At 41.2% G+C, this 23,430-nt stretch overlaps 1 protein-coding gene across 2 annotated transcripts in view; it reads right to left on the bottom strand.

Moving 5' to 3' along the window:
* Nucleotides 1–21,448, bottom strand: part of SMAP2 (small ArfGAP2) — a 38,969-nt gene extending 17,521 nt beyond the window's left edge. Inside the window, exon 1 of one of the 2 annotated variants that reach the window (XM_037498644.2) lies at nt 20,961–21,448. In XM_037498644.2, coding sequence (XP_037354541.1) covers nt 20,961–21,063 — 103 coding nt within the window. In that variant the 5' untranslated portion in view covers nt 21,064–21,448. Of the gene's footprint in view, nt 1–15,427; nt 15,555–20,960 lie in introns of those variants that run through there. The other variant, XM_037498645.2, reaches the window with a different exon arrangement.
* Nucleotides 21,449–23,430: the final 1,982 nt, after the last annotated feature.

Below are 23,430 nucleotides of genomic sequence, written 5' to 3'. Positions count from 1 at the left end.
AAATAAATCTTAAAAAATAAATAAATAAATAAATACAGTTTCATATGGGAACTCTGATAAAATCTAAGTTATATAGGATTAAAAATGGAACCAAAAGTTAGTATTTCATGTGTCTTTACTATTTTCCCTTTGCTCTAGAGTCTGAAACTCAAAATAGAGTAGTTAAAATATATGTGCTTGTTGACAAAATCAGAAGTCAAAAACACTAAAAGTTAGCCATGGACTATTACACTATTTGCTTCCTGGCCCCAGTTCTGGAGAAGGCAATTCCCAGTCATCTACACCACTGTCGTAACTGTCTCCAGATCCCATTCCAGAGCAGTTAGTTTCTTTGTCTCTGATGAATATGAGATCAAGACCTGATATTCTGAAGCCAACTCCAAAGGCTGCAGTACAGACACACAGGCAACGCAATTTTCATGAAAAATCAGAGGAGCATCTCCTTTCATCCCTCCTCCCTCTCTCCCAGCACCTATGCCCAGTGAAACAGTGACAGTCTATCTTGGACATTAGGCCTCCTTTAATTTCAAGCCACTGGATTTATTAGTCAGTAACTGAAGGCTCCATAAAAGATTAGGAAATTGGAGAAGAGAAAAACACAAGAGACAAACGTTGTTTATATGACTGCAAATGTGGGGAAATGGTGTTGTTATTAAAAGAACAATCTGCAGTCAGAAAAAAGCTTAGGATTGAATGTCAACTCCCTCGATGACTAGGTGAAACCTTCAGAAAGATACTTAAACTCCCTAAGTCTCAGTTTTCCCATCTATAAAGTGTGTGCAATATCCACCTGACAGTAGTTAGAATATAGAGGCATAATAATAAAAGAGAGCTGCAGAAAAAAATATGGCATAGGGGCTCCAAAGACAGGATTTAAGTACGGATGAGAGAAGCTGATTTTAGCATACTCTGGGGAAGGATTTTTCTAACAGTTAAAGTTGTGTGAAAACAAATGTAGCGTATCGGGAAATAGTACAATCCCAGTAAGTGCAGGTATTCAAGCAGAAGCTAGATAATCAACTCTCAGGCATGGTAGAAAAATGATCCCTGTAGTGGGTATGTGAACAATGAACCCTGAGGTTCCTCTGCTACTACAGTTCTACTAGTTGATCTGTAGGTAACTTTCAGGTCCCACCTTGCTTGACATCCAATGGTTCTGAAAATGCAAAATGAGGTAGTCAACTTATGAAAATATAAGGTCTTGAGCAACCTAAACGGCAAGTAAATTCAGCTCATGGCTCAGATACAACATGTAAGGAAGAATTTATAGCAACAAACTTTGATTTTAAAAAAAGGTTAATTCTCTTTGACCTTGCTTGTCACAAACTCCAACACAAACTTTGGGAGTAAAAGAGGAAGCAGAGTTTGTTTTGAGTACAAATCTAATGCAAGCAGCCTCCATTACACTCATTATATACCTTTGTCCCCCAATATACTACAGAGAAAAATACGCAGAAACACCAGGGCCACCTTGGAGAAATTAAGTAAGGCTGCTGAGAGGTATGTTTACCAGGCTATTCTCATCTATACAAGAGATTTCATCTAACCCAAAATAGCAATAAACAGTAACTTTGAACTTCTGTAAGTACAAACATTTTAAGGAACCATGAAACCAAAATAAAGACTTACTCAATCAACCTCTGCCTTCCGAATGCTCTACAAGAGAAGTCCTTTTCCATTCAGTGCATCTTGCAAGAAAGCTGTTTCCTTTTGTCAGAGATTGTACACATTTATATGTTTAAGAAAGCAGAAGTTAAGCTTTTGTAATGTCTGAGACAAGGTAAATAGAAACATTTATGAGAATGATCACAAAATAAAGGTACTATCCCAAGAAGTTTCAATTTAGAAAATCAGAGGTGGTAAGTACCTCACCTTCCATTGAATGGAGAGTCTTCTGCAAGCAACCGCTTGGTTTTGCCTTGAACAGGTCTAGTAGTATGTGAGGTAAGTGTCAGGTAAGTGTCATTTCAAAGGGTAATCAGCTTTTCTGCTAGATGGCACTGCTTATTAGAGATGCTTTTCCTATTCTGAGTCCCACTGATCTGCCTTCTTACCAACTTTACCTCCTGGTGGTAGTTTTAGTCTCCTTTTTTACATTTGCATAAAATATATGCAAAGTATGAAAGATAAAGATAGAGGTTTGGAAATTTCAGCAGGCAAGAGCAGTTAGTCATATACTCAACCCAAATACAAGCCAGTTGAGCCAACTTAATCCTTGAGGCAAATGACAGAGCAGATTAAGCAATCAGATTGCTATGACATCAATGGATGTGAGACAAAGCAACATTATCCTTCTGCAGATAACCAGAAAAAGACTGGTGAAGTAGGATACTGCTGAGCATTCACTGATAAAATCATTGGTCTACATCTAAACCTATTTCAGCAGTCAACGTAAAATGTTTTTTCTCTACAAACATTGTTTCTAACACTGGAAAATCACTAGGGAAGCAGACTGGGGACTAGTGGAAGAAAAGAAGGGGACATTCTTCATCTTGCTCTAGTTGTCAACCATCTTACAGACAACAATCTGTCTTGACTGTGTTCAGCCTGTATGCAAGGTCGGACCACAAACAAATACAACTGCAAATGAACCTACACAAAGGAGTAAGCTCAAAGCACTAAAACAGTCCAGGCCAGCGGCTAAAACAAGACATAGCTACAGATGAGGGCAGCAGCTTTCCTAGCTCCGCTGTACACTGGCTATTCATTTCCTTTCAAATCCTAGTGAAAACCGTCCTTGTTCTAAATTAATACAGTACCAAGCTTTAGCATAACTCATGTTATTTACTGGCCACCTGTTTACAGTTAAAGGTATGTTACGTTAAAGTTATCTAAGGTGCGCCACGAATCAATTGTGTGACTTTGGGCAAGTCTATTCACTTTTCTGAATCAATTTTCTTACCTTGAATAGATTATCTCTAAAAATTTACCTCCAAAATTCATTAAACCACTCAGAAAAGAAGGATGGAAGGGCAGTTAACTTTCAGTAAATTTAGCTCTACATCAGTCTTATTTTCTGGGTTTGTTATTAGTAGATATAAATTTTCTGTAGGCGAGGCTATCACTCTTCCTGCCCATACCCACAGTAGATGGTAACTAGTGTATACTTAGGTGATATTTTTGGTAATAAAGCACTACCAAACCAAACAAACCTGTACTATTATTACCAACTCTACCCCTCAGACTACTTCTACATACCAACAAAGACATCATTTCCCCTTAAAACTGAGTGTACAGATGCCAGCTGCTATGTTCTAGCCACATGGAGAAACCTGAGACCGTGAATCCTACCCACATACATCCAAAGATTCGGGGGTGGGACACCATCAGAAGGACTCCTGGGCACAGTGAGTCCTATTCCAAACAGAGGTCCTCATGGCTGTGACAAACATGTCCTTCCAGTCAGTCTTGGAGTAGCTGTGCAGTGCTCTTGGTGGTGCTATCTGAAAGCTTGAGACAAGGTCCAAATCTCTTGGGGTTTCCCTGGGAATTTCTAGTATGTGCTGCTGTGATTTTTTTCTTTTAAAATAGTAAAGAACCAACATATTTCAATGACAGGACAAGAGCTAGTTAAAAGATTTTCTGCCCAGGCTAAAGAATCTCATGAAGTGGGTTAGATTAGACTAATTGGTTATGCAAGCTGATGCCTCCAGTGGAGACCAGGCCTGTGACGTTACAAACATTAAATATGGCAAATCCCATCGCTTCTCGACCTTTTGGCGAAGATCAAGTGTAGTAAATATGGCAAATCTTAATACAAATCTGAGCAAGTCCACCTATCACTTGAGTAGATTTTATCGAAAAGGAACAGAAAAGTAAGCCCCCTTGCAATATTGTGTTTTATAGGAAATATATGTATTTGGTCATTCAGATGACCAAGTTATACTTCTCATACATATTTGGTCTTTGTCCACAGTTTCTAGCTTACAACTTCCAAAAGTCCTTGGAATTTCCTAAGCGATGTGAGTGACAAGGGTGAGTTTTGCTATGTTAATGAGGTAACCTTTTAGAAGCATCTGAAGATGGAAGCTTATTGCCAGAGAATCCAACATGTACAAGGGTTGGAACTTCCAGTCCCACCTGCCCCTCTCTACCTCCTACCTTCAGGAAAGGGACAGGCACTAGAGGTTGAGTTCAGTGGCCAGTGGCTTAATCAGTTATGCCTATCTGATGAAACTCAAAAGGAGAAGGTTTCAGAGAATTTTTGGGTTGGTGAACACATGGAGATTTGGGGAGAACTGTGTACCCAGAAAGGGCATGGAAACTCCGTACCTCTTCCCCACACCCGCCCCTTACCTCTCTTTCATATGTCTACTGATTTGTATTCCTTGTAATAAATCAGTGATCTAGTGAGCAAAGCAGTTTCCTGAATTCTGGTGCCATTCTAGCAAATGAATAAAATCTGAGGAGGGTGTCCTGGGGACCTCTGATTTACATATAGGCAGGCAGAAGCACAATAATATAATCTGGGCTTGCAATAGATACCTGAAGGAGGAGGACATAGGGACTTCTATACAGCCAGGTGACTACTGAGGTGGCTCTATAAGTAGAGCCAGAACATCTGTCTGTAGCACGGTTTTAACTGGGGTGGCCAGCATCTGAAGCGGAAGGTGTGTTGGGAGACTGAGCCCTCCATCTGTGTAATATGACACTATCTCTGGGTGAATAGAGTCAGAATTGAGTCGAATTCTTGGACACCTGGCTGGTGTCTAAAAACTACTTGTCAGTGTAGGGAAGTCCACCCACATCCCTGCTGGAAATTGATCTCGGGACACTACCAACACACACTAAACTTTCACTGCATGGAGATATGACAGCTCTTTCAAGGACAGACATGGTCACTGAGAGATGCATCAAAATCTCTCCAACCCCTGGTGAATGATGCCCAAAACAAACTAAAAGCATCTCAGAAAATGCAAAGCAATTTCCAAGGGAAAGAAAGAATGTTGGTATGGCAGGAAATGTTCATGTTCAGGAAAAACTAGAACTGCTTTCCCAAGAAGCCACAGGATGTAAGTGAAGAGAGCTGAAGGGGGGAAAAAATGTAAATTTCCATGAAATGCTTAAAAACTTCAATGAAACAGGTTGAAAATGATAAACAGAGCCAGTTAAAAAAAATCTATGATCAAATCTATGCCTGCTCTTCTAAGAGAAGATAAAATGAATGATGGTGATTTGGGATTAGACAAAAAGAATGAATCAGAAAATGGAGACCACCTAGACTATGAGTCAAGTCAGTTCAAAGAAACTCAGCAACTTATTGACATGTTCCCTTAAAAAGACTCAAGGAAAAAAAAACAAGGAGCATTTTAAAAATTATGTGAAGAAAATCAAATGGAAGAGCATAAAGATCAAATAAGAAATTTCCAAATTGAGCATGCATCTTTGTAGTTTGAATATTCATAGTGTGTAAATGAGATTCAAAAGTTTCCACTGAAACTTCAACTATTGACTGAACTGTATCAGGAACATAAACAAAGAGAAAATTAATTAAGAAGGGAATTTACTTGTTAGAAATGAAACTTCCCAAAGTATACAAAAACATCAGTGGTACACACCAGAACTGCACCATATTCTGGGTGGGGTGGCATTAGATAGCACCTCTCACATGAAGGAGGAGGGCCTGGTGCTGAGAAAAAAGAAATCAAGCAAGGTAACTAAAAAGCTACAAAGCCAAGAGGCAGAGACCTTAGGATTATGAAGCAGAATAGGGGCTGGGAACAAGTTTAGGATCAGCAACTAAACCTGAAAGGGTGACTTTTTCAGTTTTGCATAGTTTGTGATGAAGTCCTTTTTTGTTCTCTCCCTTGCACTCAAGGTTTTGAACACTCTTGAGCAGGATTAAGGGGAAAGAATCAAAGAAAATGATTTGTGTTCATACATGAGGCCGAAGCTTCAGAACAGACGCAGTAATGTAATGAAGCATTGATATTGCAGGAGAAAGAACCCTAAGTGGGAAGAAGCAGGACACACAGAGGCTTCCTGGGCAACTTTTCATCATTTTGTGAATTCTCCTTCCTAAGTTCATATTTTGGAGGACCAATAAGGGAAAACTGGACTACTTACACTTTTCTGGTCTAAGATCTCTCCCCACTAGCTTTACATGGGTGACTACTATTTGCAACACATTACTTTGTGAAAATGTTGCTCCATCTACTTTTTCTACCAGTCTTTTCTCCTTCATATTCTGACTCCCACAGTACTTGATTGTTGTCCTATGGACTCATCTAGAGTTGTTCCGCTGTTGGGTTATATTTTTGGTTTTGTTTATTTTTGTAAGCACCTTTAAGGAACAATGTAGAATACTTTTCTTAAAACCCTAGTGGGAAAAATAAATAAATAAATAAAACCCTAGTGGGAGCATTTTTCTTGTATGGGTTTGAGGCTTAAATCATTTATTAGTCAGAAAATCACAACGGTGGGCCTCCCTGGTGGCGCAGCGGTTGAGCGCTGGGTTGGCGCCGGTTCGATCCCCGGCTGCTCCCCGGCAACCGGAGGAGGGTCCCACATGGCGCGCAGACCTCTCCTGCCGCCCGCTGCTCCCCTCAGCAGTGTACTTCGGTCCTTCTGCCTGTTCTGTTCCCCGCTCTGGCTCTGGTGAATTCTCTCACCCTCCTGTGCTTCCGACTGTATCCAGTGCTTGTATAAATAAATAAATAAATAAATAAATAAATAAATAAATAAATAAATAAATAAATAAATAAATAAATAAATAAATCTTAAAAAAAAAAAAAGAAAATCACAACGGTAACTCAAATATCCTACAAAGAAAGTTAGAGAAAAGGGCATCCCTAATGTTCCCTGTCTCCTGGTTAGCCTATGATATTTTGGCTCTAGCCAATTTCCTTTGTACAAAGACCCTACTTAAAGCAACTATGAATCAGCTAGAAGAGTGGCGGCTGAGACATGGTTTCTCTGAAAGGGGGAGGGAGCAGATAAAAAATAGCTGCTTTCATTGGGGGCAGGAAGGAGATTATTTCATTAGGAGCTGAACAGTGAGACTATCTCAGAACAAACAATTGTTTGGCTTGAAGGCTCCATGTGGCCAATTACTCCAGCAAAGGCTCAGCTGGAATAGAACACAGAGCCTGCCAGAATTGACAGGAGGGACTGACACAGGCCCAAGTGTCTCAGTCATGGCTTTGGGAACCCAGAGCATCCCAGGAAAGATGCTCACAGAACATAATTTACCCCAGGCAGTGTCATTCTGCGCCTGACCCACTCAAAACTTAAAAGAGACAAAGAAAAGATGGCACTGGGGCTAACACAGAGTTATTCTAAACTGAAATTTATAACAAACGCAGCAAGTATAAATATTAGATCTCATAAGAGCTCTAATATAGTTCACTGACTACCTCAATAGCTAATGGCAGGCTGGAGAGAGAGGTGTAGAAGAATTGCTAGGCTAAAAGCTAGGCAATTATTTCAAAGTCTACTTGTAACAGATGAAACTCACATTTCAAAACTTGCTATTCTCATTTAACTTCTTATCATTCATGACCTCACTTCAGGAAACAGAAGCTACGCTGGTTCACTAGAACCAAGTCTTTACCCACTTTAGGGGGCATTTAGTTCTTTACATTTCTTAGGTCACTTCAGTTTGAAGCCTTAACTTCCTCTTTGAAACAACCAGCATCTATACATATTCTGAAAAAATATACTGAAGATGCAAAATGAGCTTGCCCACTTTAGGGGATGTTTATTTTAAGCAACTAAAGGATGTTTATTTTAAGCTACTAAAGGATGTTATGGCCACTGACCTATGAGATCCCTCTTCATCCTCCAGCCCTAAGGTAGGTAATAAGCAGAAGAGGAACAATATGAAAATGAATATTAAAAATAGCCCATATTCAAGCATTAACACTCTTCTCCCAGCAGTCGCTCAATAAAATAATTTCTCCTTCAAAGGGCAACGTCAATGTCTGGAGACATTTTTAGTTGACAGTGCTACTGGCATCTAGAGGGCGATGCCAGGGACTCTGCTAAGCACCCTGCAATGCCCAGTACAACTCTACAAAAAAGAAATATCCAAAATGTCAATAGTGCTGAAATTGAGAAGCCCTGCTCTAAAAGAACCATGTTGAAACCATTTACTTTGGGACGTGTAAGATACAAGAATACTCCAACTCTACAGAAAAGCCTCCTTTTTTGTTCTATAACAAACAGATAAACACATACAAAATTCCAAAGGTGGAAAAAAACTTTAAGGATGATTTAATTGAAGCAGTTAGGGAAACTAAGGCCTAGAGTGGTCAAGTCATTTACCCAAGTTCATGGAAGAAATCGTTGGCTGGCCTGGAATTAGAATCATCTTTACACACCCCAAATGTTTGTTACACATAGTAGGTGCTGGAAAATAGTCACCAAAGTGATAATCTTGTTCTCTTGGTGTTCTTTTCTATTACACAATACAATTTCCTCTGCTACTGGGAAGGCCGCCATCTAGGACTGCACATGAAGGTTTATTCACATACTGTCCCACCATATTCCTCTTCCTTAAAGGAAGCCTAGAAGTGGAGAAGAGCATAACATATTAGATTTAAAGAATATGTGGCCAGGCAGAATATGGAAAGGGAATGTTTGAACGGAAGCTCATGTCTTTTACCCAGAGGCTTTACACAAAACCTTCTGAGTCAGCAAGTTAACCCTTGTGCAAGACCTCCGACACGTGACCTTCTTTCCACAACGGAGTGCAGGAACTTTCGGAGCACATTAGAGGGGCCCCTACCAATGGCAAACAGACCAAAAAAAAAATCAGAGTCAATTTAATTGAATCGGGATGATATTCAAATAAGCTAGACAACTTTCATTTCTAAAGAAACAGCAGGACAGAAATGAAATCTGGGATCAAAGTACAGATGGTTGGTTTCGTGGCAAGCTGAATGTTTATCATCAAAAGAGTCCTGGCTTATGGGCCTCCCCGGTGGCGCAGCGGTTGAGCGCTGGGTTGAGAAGCTACCAGTAGCCTCTGCAGCGCAGGTTCGATCCCTGGCTGCTCCCCGACCACTGGAGGGGAGGAGGGTCCCACATGCCTGTTCTGTTCCCCGCTCTGGCTCTGGTGAATTCTCTCACCCTCCCGCGCTTCTGACTGTACCCAGTGCTTGTATAAATAAATAAATAAATCTTTAAAAAAAAAAAAAAGAGCCCTGGCTTAGGGAGCAGAGCAAAAGGTGCTTTGAGCCCTTTGAGAAAGAAAATATTCACAACAGTGTTTCAAAACTTAGTTGTTTCAGAATTGGGTGACAGGTTAGAAGGTGTGGTGCAAGGGAGTGGGACAAAGATGCCAGCCATGTAGATAGAAAGATCCTGCCAAAAAAGCCAGGGCAGGTGTCTAGGAAAAAAATCACAGCTCCAAATGAGCCAAAGCAAGGTTCTTCAAATTAAACAAACCTATTTCAAGGGGTATAAGGAGAGTTTCTAAAAGTGCTGCAAGGTTATTATTAATTTCTATAGCACCTGAGAACAGTGTCTAAATATTTACTCCCATTCCACAAAAAGGCTGTAGGACTGCTATTTCAGCCTCTTGTTTCACACCCCATGCCACATTTTCTCCAAGATGATGTGTCACACTAAAACCTCCTACTGAGAGGGCAGAGTACCAGCTTTATGACTGGCTCCAGCTTTCAACGTGGCACAGATGCAGAAGCACACAAAAGAAGTGGCAAAAAATTACTACAAAGCAGCCCTGAGATTCACCTGCTCGACTTTCTAGATTGTCACAGATCTTCAAATACCTGAGTTAACAGTATAAAGGTGACTTTCAAAGCAAAACAAAATAGAATGTGATCTTTTTAAATAACAGTGTTCATGATGGAGACAGAGACATTATGTGCCAGACACTGACCATTAGACATATAGACATACGTGGGATACAGTGCCTGGACTCCTGGAATTTACAGTCTAAGGCAAGTCCTGCAAACAACAAAAGCAGTAGCTATTATCTCCTTTCTACCAGTGGAGGGCCTCTAAGCCACCTCCTCAGTGGACTAATTAAGTAAAGGAGGCCTGTACAAACAATGTAAGATGCTGACAATGGCACAATATAGAGTGTATAATGTGGAAGACCGTGCATGACGTGAGAATTTATCATGGCCTATCTTGCTATGAACATGTCACATAAAGTTGTTCTTTATGGTCAAGGCAGGATTCTCCCAGTTCTCTACAGATATCCACTGTAGTGAAGTAGGTCAGAATGATAGCACCCACAGCAAGGCCTTCTCTACATGGGTACAACTTAGAAGAGTCCCTCCCTGACACTTTTTAAAATTGAAGATCCACATGACTATTCAACTCTGAATACATAAATAACCCATCAGTCTAACAGCAACACAAAAATCACATTGTAACATTAATAATAATACTGAAAAACTGGGCCTCCCTGGTGGCGCTAGGGTTTTTAAAGCACGGCACTATGAAGCAATCGCAGTCTCTGCAGCACGAGTTTGATCCCCAGCTGGCCAGGAAGCAACCAACATGGCGCAAAAGACCTCTCCTGACTCGTCCACTGCTCCCCTCAGCAGTGTACTTAAGTCAGTCTGCCTGCTCTGTTCCCCACTCTGTCTCTGGTGAGTCCTCTCACCTCCTGCATCGCTGGCCTGTACCCCAGATCTTGTATGCATAAATAGATAAATCTTTAAAAAAAATATTGAAAAACTAAAAATCCAAATGTCCAACAATTGGACAAGAGTTAAAAATGACATATTCAAGTGACTGAATACAATAAGTGTTTAAATGTTAAACAAAACTTTGATTATATAAAATTATTATGGTATAAACAAGTGAAAAATGGGTTATCACCCATTATTATTAGGACTGTGAGAAATATCTTGTGTCATTATACTTTTCATACTTTCCAATGATTTTTTTTTATCATGAGTGTGATATAATTTCCATAATCAGAGAAAAACAGCTTTTGCTGTTTTTTTAAAAAAATAGCATTTAATGATATTTAGTTAATAAGCACTCAAGGACTCTCCTGCCTCTCCAACCTCCAAAATCCAATATACAACTGGTCTGGAGTCTGTTCCCATGGTAACAAATCTTTTTTCCCCCTTAAATTTCATAAACGTGTGTCTATGAAACTCCATCCTATTTTTACTTTGCCCACAATATGGACCCTTGATTTCAGCCACTTGTGTCAAGCTGCTTCTGTTCACAGACTAGGCTCAGAACCAAGTCAGAATGCTCAGAGGAGCTGATTTGGAGTCTTCCAGATGCCAGTGCTGCATTTAATGAGGCATCCCTTCTCTCACATACAAGCTGGAACGTTAACATATCACTCAAACTGTAAGAAAGACCTTGTCTCAAAATTCTCCTTGGTGTAAAACAATTGCTCTAACCAAACTGCTCATGCTTACCTGTAGAGAGACAAAGTCACTGGTTCCAAAACAGCTATTCTTTTAGGAAAAATGCTTACAACATAACAGAAAAGCCTAAATCTTTTAATTTTTCTTCCTCATATCAGCTGTCACACATAAATTGGCTTTCATTAGCTCTGCTATTTTCAGTTACTTTGAACAAAAACATCATGGTAAGAAAAATTTTCCTTCCTGTCCTTGTTAAAGGGCTTGTGTCGGTTATAACCTAAGTGGTAAAGTAGCAACAAGAAAAAGATGCCAATGCCCTACAAGCTTCATACTGCAGCATAAGAAAAATTCAGTAAAAAGTTATTTTTTGAAGACATAAGAACAAAACAACTATCCAGACACTTTTAAGACAAAATTTTTAACTTCAGGCACTAGTGAACTCATTTCTAAATCCACACTGGGGGACTTTCCAGTAAGACAAGAAAAGAGGAAGACGTTAAAATTTACTTCATGTATATTTCAGGAAGTAACGTTGTAGGATTAATGTAAACCCACATATAAAGACAAAAAGAGTGAGGCAGAGTTTTGGGGATTTACGGTCTTTCCATCACTAACAATTTCTGCAAAAAAAAAAAACAAAAAAAAAAAACCCCAAACAAACAGAATGGCTATTTAAGAAAAGAAAAGCTGCTCTATTTTCTCAAATTACTCTGCTAGGACAGCTACAGCTGAGGGTAGGTTTCTCTTTCTCCCTTACTTCCTTTACTATTTTCAATAAATCATCATAAAATAAACATGTTGCATATTTTTTTGGAGGGGGGAAGATTGGAGAAATGACATGGAGTCTGAAGGATTAATTTCTTCTTTTTTTTGGATTAAGAAAATTCATTTTGAAAGTTTTGACTTAAAATTTTAAAAAAGATAAAAAAGTATTCTCCATGTGGGCTGTAAAATCCAGCACTTTCTAAAAAACTATACTCTCTGTATATGGCAAACCAGATTACCCACATAAAATAGGCAACTGGCAGGTGGGGGACAAGAGCAAGGGTCAATCAAATGACCAAAGAACTACTTAACATTACTTGAAAAGGAAAGAAGCAGCCAATAATAAAAATCCTATTTCCAAAAAGTGGTATGTCACCAAGGTGGGATTTCAGGGCAAGTTTCAGCCACATGTGAGGGAGGATGATGGCGTAAGGGTAGAGTTGGACAAAATGAAGACAACCACCAGGGCAAGCCTTATGCTGATGGGTGGCCACAGCTGAAGGCAGAGTTGGCTCATCTTTGGGGTTTTCCACTGGGGAAGGACCTGCAGTTCAGCCATCAAAGATCAGCATCCACAAAGCCTGTGGGTGGATACAGGATCCAGAAGAGTGGGGGTAGGAAAAGGGAAAATTTGGAAAATGGAATCGTCAAATACGGTAGAGATATGTTACAACTATTCAGCATGAGTCTTCAAAGATGCCTATATATGGGCCTTCCTGGTGGCCTATGAGTTAAGTCTTAGCGCTTTCACCCTGAGGGCCTGAGTTTGATCCCCAGGCAGGGAGCTAACCCACATGGCCGCAGCTGACTTCTCCTGTCACACCCATCCCTCCCCTTAGCAGTGTATTTGAGATTTGCCTCCCACTGTTCTGCTTCCCACTCTGTTTCTGGTGAATCCTCTTATCCTCCACACCTCTGGCCTACACATCAGTTATTCTACCCAAAAATAAATAAATAAAATCTTTTTTTAAAAAATGCATAGATGTACCTCTTAAGTTGAAATGAAATGGCTGAAAAGGACTGGCACCCTGGGAAGCAGTCCGATATGCTTTTTAAAATACCAAATCATATTTTAATCACATCTGTGGATAATAGTCATACTGTTAGGGGGAAATGATGTCCTGAGTTAATCCCATACAGGCTTTGTGGACCCCACCCCCACTCCAGACTAAAGCCATCAGGACATTGGGAAAGACAAATCCCATCACCAACAAAGGGAGGGTGGCTGGGACCTGAGGGTAGAGTTGGGCAGCCAGGTTGGATACAAAAACCAAACACGTGGGCCTTGGGGGACTCGCGATCGCTCGCCTCCTGGCTTCAGGGCTCCTGGCTGGCGGCCAGCTCTCAGAGTGCCATTTTGGGATTCCTGATCGGCGGATCGGGTAGGACTCATTTAAAACTTTGTCTCCCACTTTTCTCCCTAAGCTGTACATTTCCTCATTTCCCCTTCCCTTGTAAATAAACCTTTTATTAACCTTTCGCGTGTGCCTGCAGTAGAGCATTAATAAGTCCTTTTAAGCGCGCGGGTGAGGACCCACAGTCAGGCACCCCGTTTTGTATCGGGGTTGCTCTACAACAATACCTGCCAAGGGGAAATTAACTTTTGGAGAAAAGAGAAAAACAATGAAATCTATGCAGTTTTCACAGGTGGTAACTTTACTTAAACAATCAGCGCTCCTTATCCATGGCCTCTGTAGAAAATAACAGCCTAAAAGCAAAACATATTCACACACCACTGAAATCATTTGCTGGCCTAGTTCCACCAATTCCATTAATGTAGCAGGGGCCCAAAGGCAGGTGAACTGATTGACAAAAAAAGCACCTCTAGGAAGTGCTGAACTTATAACTCATTAGACACTTGAAAATCAAGGTGAAAACTAGTAGCAATACTTCAGAAGTTTTGCATTTAAATGGAACAGCAGCAACCTTCCTTACTAGACCAAGTTCTTTTCAAGCTCAGTTTAGAATTAAGTGAATCTAGTGGACCCACCTCCCTCTCCCAGTGCTACCGGACCTGAAATTATGGGGTGGGTGTTGGTTGGGACAGAGAAGCCAGCAAAAGTATGTTGGCACCAGGGAAATGAGTCCACCATCATTACCTTAACTATTAAGACTAATCTGTAGCATATTTTAAAGCTGCAATCCTCAAAGCTTTTTTGTACATCTTCTGAGTTACTGACGCAAGTCATCCAGCTGTAAAGGGGACAAGTTCCATGTATATACATCATGCCTAAGGCTTCCCAGAATTGACAGGGTGGTAACTTATCTCCTGAGTAACCAGATGATAATTCACTCCCGGCAGCAGCCAACAGTCAGATACCAAATCAACAGAAGCAATTTTCCTGTTCACAGACCCTAATTAGATAGGCAATGACTGAGTAGTTACATTACTTCCTGGGACTAATTATTGTTTCAGCAGCAGATAAAAATCCTTTAAAAGCACACAGGTTGTATCTGCCTGAAAACCCTTCTGATCTAAAATAATTCAACTATTTACTTATAAGGAGAAACAATTATAGTGGGGAAATTTTTTAAGTGCCCTTGCCGGTGTCCACTTGCATCCTGTCCTTGCCCATTCCATCATAGGGAACCACATCTCCCAGGCTCCCTTGCCAACTGGTGTCTGGCTAAGGTTCATCAATGGGAGGTACCGATAAGGATAAGCAGCAAGAGGAGGGGAGAGGGCAAGGTAATGTGCTATCTCTCTCCCTCCTTCCCTCATACCGCTCTTCCTCTGTGTCTGAGCTCCAGTTGCCACCAGACAGCTATTCTCTCCAGGTTCCTGGCTCATACCAGATGGCTCAGGCTTCTGGCCTTTGGAGACACCAGCAGCCTCTGTTTTCCTTAGGGGCACGGCAGCTCCAGGTGTTGCTAGTCTCTGGGTAGTCTCACCAGCCCATTTACCTTCTCTGCTCTTACAGCGACCTGGTCCATATATTAAATTCCCTTTGCTTGTATGACCTACAGTGGTTCCTGCTTCCCTGACTAGCCCTGAATATAAAATCCTTTTTAAACTTATTTTCAGAAAATGAATAATTTCCTAAGAATTAAATAATTATTAAGATAACCTTAGACTTCTTCTAACAAGAAATAAAATATTTATAGATTGCAAAAGCAATCCATTAGTTTAAACAAATATTTACTGAGTGCCTAATCTGTGCCAGGCGCTGTTTTAGGTGCTAAGAATACTAGAGTGAACAAAACAGACACAAATCCCTGCCCTTACGGAGCTTACATGTGGCAAATTACAGCTCAAAAAAAATGAACCAATATAGAAATATTTCTTTAACAACAGAGGAGTTTGGTAAAATGAATTAAGCTTAAGATGTTCTGCTCTAAATAGGCTTGATTCCTACCTTTTCAATGTGGTATGCTGAGTTTTCACATTCCAGGGGCCAATACAGAACTTCTTCAAAGCTAGTATCTACTTAAACTGGCCACTTGCTCAAACAGAAGTATAACTGTGATAAGGAGTTAAGCAGACACAACAATAAAAGTTAGGCGTCGTATACTTAGAATGTGAAACGTGTGTTTTATGCAGATTCTTGCATGGCATCTTTTTCACTGGGGATACCATTTGGAGGAATTGAGTCTGAGTCAATTTACTAAGTCACTTTATCCCTTTTCTGTGGCACAGGTAGATTCCATCAACATAACATAAAGACAGCTGCAATGTACATGGTGAGTAGTGCTGCAGTCACCAAATGCATGGCACCGTTTCTAAGATGGTATTTTCAGGCAGAAGAATAGAAACAGATAATGACTCATGTGTTGAATAGTTATACAGACAACTGTGCCCAAGAAAGCTGCCACCTACATACCATAACGACATCAGATGAAAAACGCAGAAAGGAGGTAGGTTTCTGACTTATCTGAAAACTACAGATAAGGCATTGAAAAGTGTATTGAGAAATGTGACTGTAGCTACCTGTTTACACATCCCAAGCACTGAACAACCAAGAGCACACATCAAATATTCAGTGCTCTTCAACTGCTTGAATATAAAAAGCATATTCAGCCTCTCCAAAGTCAACTTCATCAACTCCAAAAACGATATAATAACTACCACTGGCATTTCACTAGGCTTTTCTAAAATAATTCAATGTTCTTGGGAAGGTACATTTCCCAGGAGAGCTTGTGGGTACAACACTCAGACCTTCCTTCCTCTTAACAATTACAAAACATTTCATGTCTGCAATACTTATAATTCTATTTGAGTAGGTGAACTTCTCAGACTATGGGCTTCTGGCACGAAAGGGGTCTAAAGCATATTAGCAAGTCAACTTCAGTGCTTGGATTTTCAGTTTATTGGTCCCTGCCTACCTGTCAAAAACTTTATTCCTTTGTACTCCCCAACATGTAATCAAAATATACTAAAGAATCCCCTCCTGTGCACACGCGCGCACACACACAGACACACACACTCTCTCACACACACACATGCACACACAAATACATGACACCGCATACCCTGGCACCTTGGCACATTGTTTCTTCTGTCTATAATCAAAGCCCCCTAACATCACCCGGCAAAGTCATGCTTATCATTAAAGTCGCAGTCTACTTCTTGCTTTAAAGCCACAACTTCCTGAGGCAGACTTGTTTATGTCTTCAATGCTTTCACTTCTCCCTTCACACATTGCCTTAATGTTAATTACTACATTGCATCATATATGTTTACTTATCTGCTACCCATTAAACTGTAAAATCGTTGAGACCAAAGGCCCTGTTTTAATCTATATAACCTGATACTGTGTCTAATACAAAGTAGGTGCTTAAGAAATATTTTCTAGTTGAATATATATAGTACAGTATTGCAGACTTGCAAATAGTTTCTCTAAAAAGAGATGGCATTTTGTACATTATCCCACTGCCCCAGATGATATTTAAAGGACACGGAGAACAAATAGAAAAGTATCTCCCAGGGAACAAGTTTAACAAGTTGATATTAAAAGACAATCTAATGGGGACTCTGAAAAATTACTTTCAGTAAAACTGTGTCACCCTAATGACAATTGTCAGAGTAAAGTGCATTAGCTCTAAAACCCCAGCAAATTATTTGATCTTGGCTGGAGAAGGGTGTTTAACAACTGGAAATGGAAGAAGAAACTCCATCTGTTGTCTAGATCTGTTGGAATTTTTTTTAACTCTAAAATGTGCCACAGATAAAGCTAAAATAATTAAAAATTGATGGGAATGTTCATGTTCTATGGAGTGTCATTTAACAAGTAATGATTTAGCTATCTATGGAAAACAAATACAAAGCAAAGCTAGAGATACGTTTACTGGGGATGAAATTTAGAACTACTATTAGAAAATTTCTACACAAGGGATCCCTCGTCTCATCTTTCCTACATGTTTGAAAAGTCAGGAAACATGCAGAGACCATGCTCAAGGGTACCACAGAGAACATTTGCAAAAAAAAAGCCAGAACCCCTATATAAAGGAAATGGCTTTGACTTAAAGACTAGGGGATTGATGGGTGAGTCATTCTAACCAGGGCTTCCAATAACCAGAGTATTTAAGAAAATAAAATCAGAAAGTGAAGCAAATAAAACAAACATAAAATAAGAAGACCAGTAATGGTAACAATAAATAATGCTTACATTTGTCTAACACGTTACTTTGAGGCACTTTGATTTTTCAAATGAGGAAAATTAAACTGAAAAAGTCAGGTGATGAGCTGAAGGTCACAAAGCTAAAACAGGCAGGATAAAAGAGTTTAACTGGATGTTCTCCAGTCCCTCCACAACTGCTTGTCACCTGAAACATGGGCTTATAAGAATTAAGGATGGATCTAGGATACTTTCTCAAAAACCTTCAATGAAAACAGATGTCTTCCAAGTCACTTAAGCAAATAGTTCAACTGGACTAGATACAGATAACCTAGATAACCTAGATACAGCCTTAGAAAATACCTTGAAAGAATGAGGAAGTTCCTCAATGTGCATGGAGAATCTTCGTGCTCTCCATGTTATGCTGTTGATTGAAAAATTCAAGGTGTCATGAACTATGGGTGATATGCTACTATTTGCATAAAAGCACTGCAAAATATAGATTTAACTGTAGTTGTCTGTCTATGTATATATTATCTCTTAAAGCCACAAAAGAAATTACCAACTGTGGTTACTTCTAGGAAGGAAAAATGGTGGCTAAGGAATCAGGGTCAAAAATAAAACTCTTCACTATACACATTCCCTTTTGTACCTTTTGAATTTCGAACCACATGGAAGTGCTATCTTGTCCAAAAAGCAAATTTAAAAAAGCAAATTTATATATAAATTTAAATTTTATATCCTTTCATGGCACAAAGGTAAAGCCAATGTTAGGTGATTCAGGTAAAATATTTCAGAAATTAGATGTGGCAGAAGAAAGAAAAGTGAAAAATTATTACAAAGTGTTGTCAGACTCCAGAATTCTTGTGGTGTTTGAGTCTAAAGTAAATATTCCTGAAGACCATCAAATTTCTTCCATTTTGATTCTTTGTTCATTAAGCAGCTCTCAATTTTTTACAAGACTTGATACCGAGTAGTGTTCCAATAGCAGACACAAGTATTCAGGTCACTAGAATGGGAGATCCTTTCATGGTAAATAAGTTAGTATTTAATTGAAACCAGTCTGAAAAGGTTGATTACGAGTCATTCCAGGCACACTGGTAAAATGTGGAACTGAAGACCTAAAAACTAAAGCTTGAGCAACATCACCAAGGATTTATTCAAAAACCAGGCAGGCCCATATGTAGAATTACTATGAACATATTTGAAATTTTCAGTATGTTTGTTCTCTGTTGTATCACTACTTAAGTTATGCCTAAAATATTAACCGAAAGTCACAATAACTTGATAGTTTGGGGTGATGAGGAAACCACATCTTTGGACCTATGGCAAGCGATAGTATCTTTTTTCTTTAAGTCATGATCTGATAGTTGTTCACGTGATCACCAAGACAACCAAAATTAGGGAAAAGGAGAGGAGTTATAGAAGGGGCTAGATCATTCACAATTTGGGTAAACTGAGGCCTCAATAAATGATTTATTTAACTGAACTAAAAGATTTTTGTTATTATGACCAAGCCACTGAAGCTACCAAATTAAAATATAAAACTTATTTGTGAAAAGCAATTGTTTTAGGAAATAGGATTCTACCATGAACAGCAGTTAACAAAGTTGACATGCCAGCAGTTACTAGTTCTCATTAAGTATTAACTAATGCTTCCTTACCTGATCCCCAGTAATGCTATTGATAAAAAGCAATGGAAAATTTGGAGGAAGTGACGAATCAACCTCTCTCTCCCATATGCCATATTTTATTGGAATATGAGTAAGTATCAGACTGGCTTGAGAAATGGAGGCTGGGGGTAGTACGAATCATCAAAATGGCATTTGACACCCTAAATGTAACAATGCTCACTCCAATTGGTTGTTTCACTGTGACTCAAGATCTGTCAACTGAGGACACAGGATTTTTAGTAAAGCCAAGAGAAACACTCCTAAATTTTAAACCAAGTCTTTCAATAGACCTAATACAAGATCTAACAAAAGTCAGTTAAAACAACTTTACCAAGTAAGCTGATTTTGATTTTCAAAATCCATTCTTCCTAAAACAAAATTCAGGAAAGAAGTCTGGGAACCTGTTTTCCTAAAGTGCACTAAACTATATTAGCAGGTATCCAAATCAATGTTTCATTCCCTTATTCTCCTTAAATGACCTTATTTTTCTAAAATAAAAGATAAATGAGTGAAAGTATCAATTAAGCATCTACTTCCTTTCTCAATATTAATAAATACAAATACATGTGAATCTTTGCTGGGTACTATACGTTCAATAAGCAGATGGCCAACAACCTTGGCAAATCCACTGCATTATGAACAAAAGTAAATTAACAATAGCTCCCCAAATGCAACAATCTCTTTTCCCCTAATCAAGCAGAAAAGAATTATCCCAACTCCTTCAATTATATACCAAAGAATGCAGAAAGAAAACAAAATATTTACAGAACTTGGTATGTGTACCTTTTGAGGGCAAACATTTCTCGAATAATCAAGCTTTCCTGTCATATCAATTTTATCAAACCATGAACCTTTGAGGCCACAGAAAACAAAGGTTAAATGGCTCTGCCATTTTACAATGATCCTATGTCACCTTTAGAAGGGTAATCACCAGGGAAGCGACAAATTCGATGCATCCCTTGCTTCCTTTCCCTCACTGGTTAAGCAGATCCTGCACTACAGCCACAATCTGCTAGTTTCTCCCACCACGCACACATAAGGCCTCCAACGCACTCCACAAACCAGGGCCAGGCTGTCTAGAAATCCGCACTGTGTCACTGCATAAGGCAGCTTCTGACTGCACACATCCAGGAAGAAGGGCTCGGAGGCTCTGTCAGATCTCAGAAAGGCTGTAAAATGACAGGAGCTGCTAATTAAATAGCAGCAACAATCACCACCTTTAAAAATCATTTAAGCAGTTTTCCTCCTGTGTCTCACTTTCTCCTCTCTCTCTCTCTCTCTCTCTCTCACACACACACACACACACACACACTGCAGCTCACCCCCCAGCTTTGCAAGGGGGCATGCTGAGAGCTCCGGGCTGCCTCTGGGCTGCCAGGTGGCCCAGCACTCATTCAGAGCCCTGAAATACAGACATTCTCACCTACACGTTTCCCGACACTTCCACCCTCACCACCCCCTCCCCAAGCACACACACTCGCCCTCGCAACCTCTCCCCACACCAAAGCAGGCGCTGCAGAACACCCACCAGCCTCATTAGCAAGAGCAGCACGCGTTTCCATTTCAGGCGGCCCAAGCCCCAGACACCCCCGCCCCAGGAGGGCCCCCTCCCCGGCTCGGCCCCGCGCCTGGACCCCTCGCCCCCAGGGAGGATGCGCTACCTTTAGACTGGCAGTCCGCGCAAAACTTGTTATCCTCCTCCAGCAGCAGGTTGGCCAGGACCGCTTGGTACCGATCCACGTCCTTCACCGACTTGCCGGTCATGGCCAGGGTGCCGGCGGGGGCAGAGGGCGACTCGCCCTCCTCGCCCCCAGCAACCTCCGCCGCAGTTCGGGGGTGAGGATCCCGGTTCCCTGCCCAGGGGCACCTCCTGAGCGAGAGAGAACCGCTCCTCGACGCAGCCCCGGCGCCCCTTCTCCGGTCAGCGGTGCCCGCCCCCCACTCTGCAGCCCCCCAAGTGTGGGCCCCTGCCCCCCCCGCAGGCCCAAGACAAGAGGAGGCGGCCGGACCAGGGGTCCGTCACCCAGACTGAGGGGCTCCCGGGCCGCCTGGGTGGGGGCAGCAGAAGACGACTCCCCCGCCTGTCTGCGGGCCGCGCGTCCCGCGCCTCGTCTCCCTGGCAGCTGCCGCCTGCTCTGCCACCACCTCAGCCCCCTACTTCCGGCAGCTCTTCCTCTCGCCGCCACCCAGCCAGGCCCGCGCATGCGCCCCGCCTCCCCGGCGCCGCGCCGGCTCTTCCCGCGGCCCCGCCTCTCGGGAACCCGGGGCTAGATGAGGGCGGCGCTTGGGCTCGGACGGAGGAGCAGCGGGCACGCCCCTGCATGTCCTTGGAAAAGAATGAATGAAGCCTTGACGGAAGGGAGTGGAAAGAGGGCCTCCCCGGAGGCGCAGCGGGCTGAGAAGCTGTCTGCAGCCTCTGCAGCGCGGGTTCGAGTCCCGGCCAGCCAGGGAGATACCCACATGGCGCGGCAGACCTCTCCTGTCTCCCCCGCTGCTCCCCTCAGCAGTGTATTTCAGTACATCTGTCTGTTCTGCTCTGTCGCTGGTGAATCTTCTCACCCTGCCGTGCCTCTGACCTGTACCCCAGTTCTTGTATTTAAAAAAAAGGGGGTGGAAGAAAGGAAAGGGAAAGAACAATTAATATATACTGAGCTCTTTCTATGTACCAGGCACTGTACTAAAGCGCATAACAAGATATCCCAATATAATCCTTGGACCCTTATATAACCTGAGCATGTGGATACCTCCAAACTCCTGATGGCATTTATTCCCTTCAACAGTCCCTAACCCACAAGATATTAGATCCTTCCCAAATTTTCAGAGGATTCTGGTCACCTCTCACTTGGAATACATTTTTCCCCACTGAATTCTCAGCCCCTGTAATCATTAGCTTTCCTTTTGCAATTGCTGCCATCTTTGGACATGGTTTTGCCTGGTGCCTAGATACTTTGTTCTTTCTTTCCTGAAACCTTCTCCAAACAGTGCAGTTTGGTGCAGCAGATCTTTACTGAAGGTTATTCGGGGGAGTGGCAGAGGGATGAATACAGCATAGTACAGAATAGGCAACTATTTTTAAATAATTGTTAAACGTCATTGTCCAAAGTCACCCTTGCTGCAGAGAATTTCTCAGTGGCTCTTTTTTTTCTTAAGGATCCTCCTGTCATCTGACAAACATTCACTCATTTATTCATTCACTCATACCTTTTAAGAATCAAGAACTTGAAACTTCTAAGTATCAAGGACCTTCTGGGGGAGTGGGAACATTATGATCTGATTTGTGGCTTTAAAAGATCACTGAGGCTACCATGGATAGACCAGATCAGGAAAGTTGGTAAGAGTAGATGCTTAGTTACTTAATCTCCAGTGAAACCCCTTCTTCTGTGTTTACCTTCTCTCAAAACCAGACTGCACTCAAAAACTAAGAATTTCTGTTTCTTAATCAAAACCATTTAATTCCGGCCTCCTTGGTGATGCAGAGGTTAAAGACAGTGCTATCAAGCTACTGACAGCCACTGCAGCACAAGTAGATCCCCGGCTGGCCAGGGAGCAATTCACCTGGGTGCAGCAGACCTCTCCTGCCTCCCTTGCCTGCTGCTCCCCTCAGCAGTGCATTTCAGTAGAGCCACCTGTTCTGCTCCCCACTCTCTCTGTTGATTCCTCTCACCCCCCCACCACCACCTCTGGCTTACACCCCAGTTCTTGTATGCATAAATAAACAAATCTTTAAGAAAAAAAAACATTAAATCTCCATCTTCCCTTCTAGTCATGCGTAGGAAACTTGACTTTCATAAGCACACGTGTATTAAGGTGTTTTTCCTAAACAAAATCTCAGTTATTTCTCTAGCAAGAATTCTGCCTTCCCATCTAAGCTGATTTTCTCAACCTGTTACAAGTTTGTAGTATTTTTTTCTTTAACTTACTTTTCTTACTTTAACACCTATGTTATAAATGAACAGACTGAGACTTAGGATAATAAGCTCCCTCATTTAGGAGTAGTAGAGCTGGGATTTTTAACCTAGATCTCTGTGATTGCAGAGCCTTAATATAGTTAGAGTCTTCATTAATGCTATCTTTTATAATCCTTAGAAAAACCCACCTACAGGGTAAATAGTGGGTGTTACTATAACCATT

This window comes from Talpa occidentalis, unplaced genomic scaffold (assembly GCF_014898055.3).
Source record: "Talpa occidentalis isolate TD23 unplaced genomic scaffold, MPIMG_talOcc4v2.1 talOcc4.9, whole genome shotgun sequence".
In the NCBI taxonomy this organism is placed as follows: Eukaryota; Metazoa; Chordata; class Mammalia; order Eulipotyphla; family Talpidae; genus Talpa; species Talpa occidentalis.
This window is presented reverse-complemented; position numbering and strand designations above follow the sequence as displayed.